The sequence below is a fragment of the Hordeum vulgare genome, chromosome 7H, assembly GCF_904849725.1.
Source record: "Hordeum vulgare subsp. vulgare chromosome 7H, MorexV3_pseudomolecules_assembly, whole genome shotgun sequence".
Lineage (NCBI taxonomy): Eukaryota > Viridiplantae > Streptophyta > Magnoliopsida > Poales > Poaceae > Hordeum > Hordeum vulgare.
The window spans coordinates 227,245,581-227,248,420 of record NC_058524.1 but is presented as its reverse complement, the minus strand read 5'-3'; the positions used below and the strand labels follow the sequence as shown (position 1 = coordinate 227,248,420).

At 55.9% G+C, this 2,840-nt stretch overlaps 1 protein-coding gene across 1 annotated transcript; it reads left to right on the top strand.

Annotated features, from left to right (window-relative positions):
* Window positions 1-769: 769 nt before the first annotated feature.
* LOC123412489 (protein DETOXIFICATION 49-like) lies at window positions 770-2,624 on the top strand. The gene has a single exon (XM_045105436.1). It carries the CDS (start codon window positions 842-844, stop codon window positions 2,411-2,413), a length of 1,572 nt encoding a protein of 523 aa, XP_044961371.1. The 5' UTR covers window positions 770-841; the 3' UTR covers window positions 2,414-2,624.
* Window positions 2,625-2,840: the final 216 nt, after the last annotated feature.

The following is a 2,840-nucleotide window of genomic DNA, read 5'->3' as shown; positions in this document are numbered from 1 at the left end:
TCATCATCGAACGACCCTTACTACCTATGCGCCAGTGTCATTGCTCCCATATCGGAGTTGGCGAGACCTTGTTGATAACAACAGGAAAATCTTGGTGGATGTGCCCCTAAAGATCAATGAATTGGAGCCACAATTGTTGGCGTTAAACCCTTGAATCGATCTAAAGAACCTCACATCAAATCTCGTGATTATATAAGCACAGGAGTAATGCTAACCATGGGGCCCCAAGAAGCTGGCAGGAATCTGCACCGGTGCTTTGTCTAATATTGGCTTCACGTAGAAGTGTTACCATCCGTCCAAACGGTGCCGATATGTGGACTATAAATCCTAACCTATCTAAATGCACCAGGTTCCTCCTCCGAGTCGCTGGTCCTTGGAGCCGAGGCACCAAGATTTCCCTCTCTCGCATCGATCGCCGGAGCAGCCTGAGGAATGGTGGTGAATCCACGGGCTCACCAACAAATATCGACGGGGAAGACACTACCCTAGTTACCTTGTGGGAGGGGAAAGAATTATTTTTTACTTTGCATATAACATTTGTTTGAAGTCAAACGAATATTATAACAATACCAAAACAATATCGTTTGATGGAAGGAGTATTTATGATGTATCAACTTAGCCCAACAATACCTAGAGAGGAATAATATTGTAGGTCCCTCGCAAAAATATTGGATGGAAACACACCGAAAGTTTTCATAAGGATGTCAGCACAACGGTTTATATATACGATCCAAAGCCACCATGGATGGGTACGCAAGCAAAGCCCTGACCAGAGCTAGCATCTGGCACGCACCCTGCTGCCCAAACATCACGCACTCACGCAACACACTGCAAATTTGCAATGTGCCATTGCTCCGAGCAGCAAGCACGATGCGTCCACGAGGGTCTGCTCCAGCCACCCGTGCTGCATGACCGGCCAAAGAAAGCGCGAGGCGGCGGCGGCGGCAGCGCGAGTGCCGAGGTGACCTCCATCGTGCGGCTCGCCGTGCCGATGGTCGGCGCGGGGCTGCTCATGTACGCGCGCTCCCTAGTTTCCATGATCTTTCTTGGCCGGCTCGGCCGCCTGCCACTCGCCGGCGGCTCCCTCGCGCTTGGCTTCGCCAACATCACCGGCTACTCCGTGCTCTCTGGGCTGGCCGCCGGTATGGAGCCGGTGTGCGGCCAGGCGTTCGGTGCGGGCCGCATGTCTGTCCTCGGCGCGGCGCTACGCCGCACCGTCTCGCTGCTTCTGGCCGCGTCCATCCCCATCAGCCTGCTCTGGGTCGCCATGTACCACGTCCTCGTCGCCACTGGGCAGGACCCCGACGTTGCAGCTGCCGCTTACGACTTCATCATATGCTCCCTCCCTGACCTCCTCGTGCAGTCCTTCCTCCACCCGATCCGCGTGTACCTCCGCGCGCAGGCCATCACGCTCCCGGTCACGTACGCAGCCGCAGCTGCGCTCCTGCTCCACGTTCCCATCAACTGCATCCTTGTGCAGGGCCTACGCGTCGGTATCCGCGGCGTCGCCCTCGGAGCCGTCTGCGCCAACCTAAACTTCTTGCTGTTCCTCATAACCTACATGCACTTCCTCGGGCTAACGCATGACAATGGCGGCAGCACTGGCAAAGATGGCGCGTGTTTGTCACCGAAGGAGGAACCTGCTCTGGAATGGGGCCGCTTGGTGAGGCTCTCCGTTCACAGCTGCATGTCGGTATGCCTGGAGTGGTGGTGGTACGAGATCATGGTCATGCTCTGCGGCGTGCTCGCCGATCCGAAAGCGGCGGTGGCAGCTATGGGAATACTCATACAGACCACGTCACTGATGTACATCTTCCCGCATTCGCTCGGGTGCGCCGTGTCCACGCGCGTCGGGCATGAGCTCGGCGCGGGGCGGCCGGAGCGTGCACGCCTTGCGGCACGTGTCGGCCTCGCCTGCGGCGCCGCGCTGGGCCTCGTGGCATGCGCATTCGCGGCGTCCGTGAGGGGTGTATGGGCGCGGATGTTCACCCAAGACGCGGCCATCCTACGGCTGGCGTCCGCGGCGCTCCCCATTCTCGGCGCGGCCGAACTGGGCAACTGCCCGCAGACAGCGGGTTGTGGCGTGCTCCGCGGCAGCGCGCGGCCGGGAAATGCCGCGAGGATCAACGTCTCAGCCTTCTATGGCGTTGGCATGCCGGCCGCTCTGGCGCTGGCGTTCTGGCCGGCACGGCTCGACTTCTGGGGCATGTGGGCCGGTATGCTGGCGGCGCAACTGGTGTGCGCGGCCCTGATGCTGCGAGCGGTGCAGCGCACGGACTGGAAAGATCAGGCCGTTCGCGCGCGCGAGCTGACCGGTGCGGAGGCCGATGGCGACGTCAAAAGCTGCCATGCAGACGCAGACAGTCTGATGGAGGAGGGCAACAGCTTGCTCGTGGTGACTGTGCTAAGTTGACCATGCATAGAGTACTTTACATTTATATATCAGTATTTTTTCCTTTTCGCCTTTAATTTTTAGTTCTCCACTGGCATTTTTAGGATTTGGACCAATAGATAGTAGAATTATTGAAGCATCCCTCTATGAATTAGGGAGCATAATGCACAATTACCGGGTTTCTTTGGTTTTATATTTAACCGAGATAAAAATAACTCCCTTTATTTTATAATACTAGCAAATATGTCTGTATGTTGCAACTGAAAAAGAAATACACGTCTCTAGCCTACTAAGCATGCCTCAAGACCCAAGCATGCCACGACAACCTTGTTCCCACTAATCTTCTTAGACACCCTTCTCGACGATGGTTTAGTGTCTATTTGATCACGATGATTACAAAAGTGAAAAATCCAAAGGAGGTGAGCTCAACCACCAGACAACACAGCTA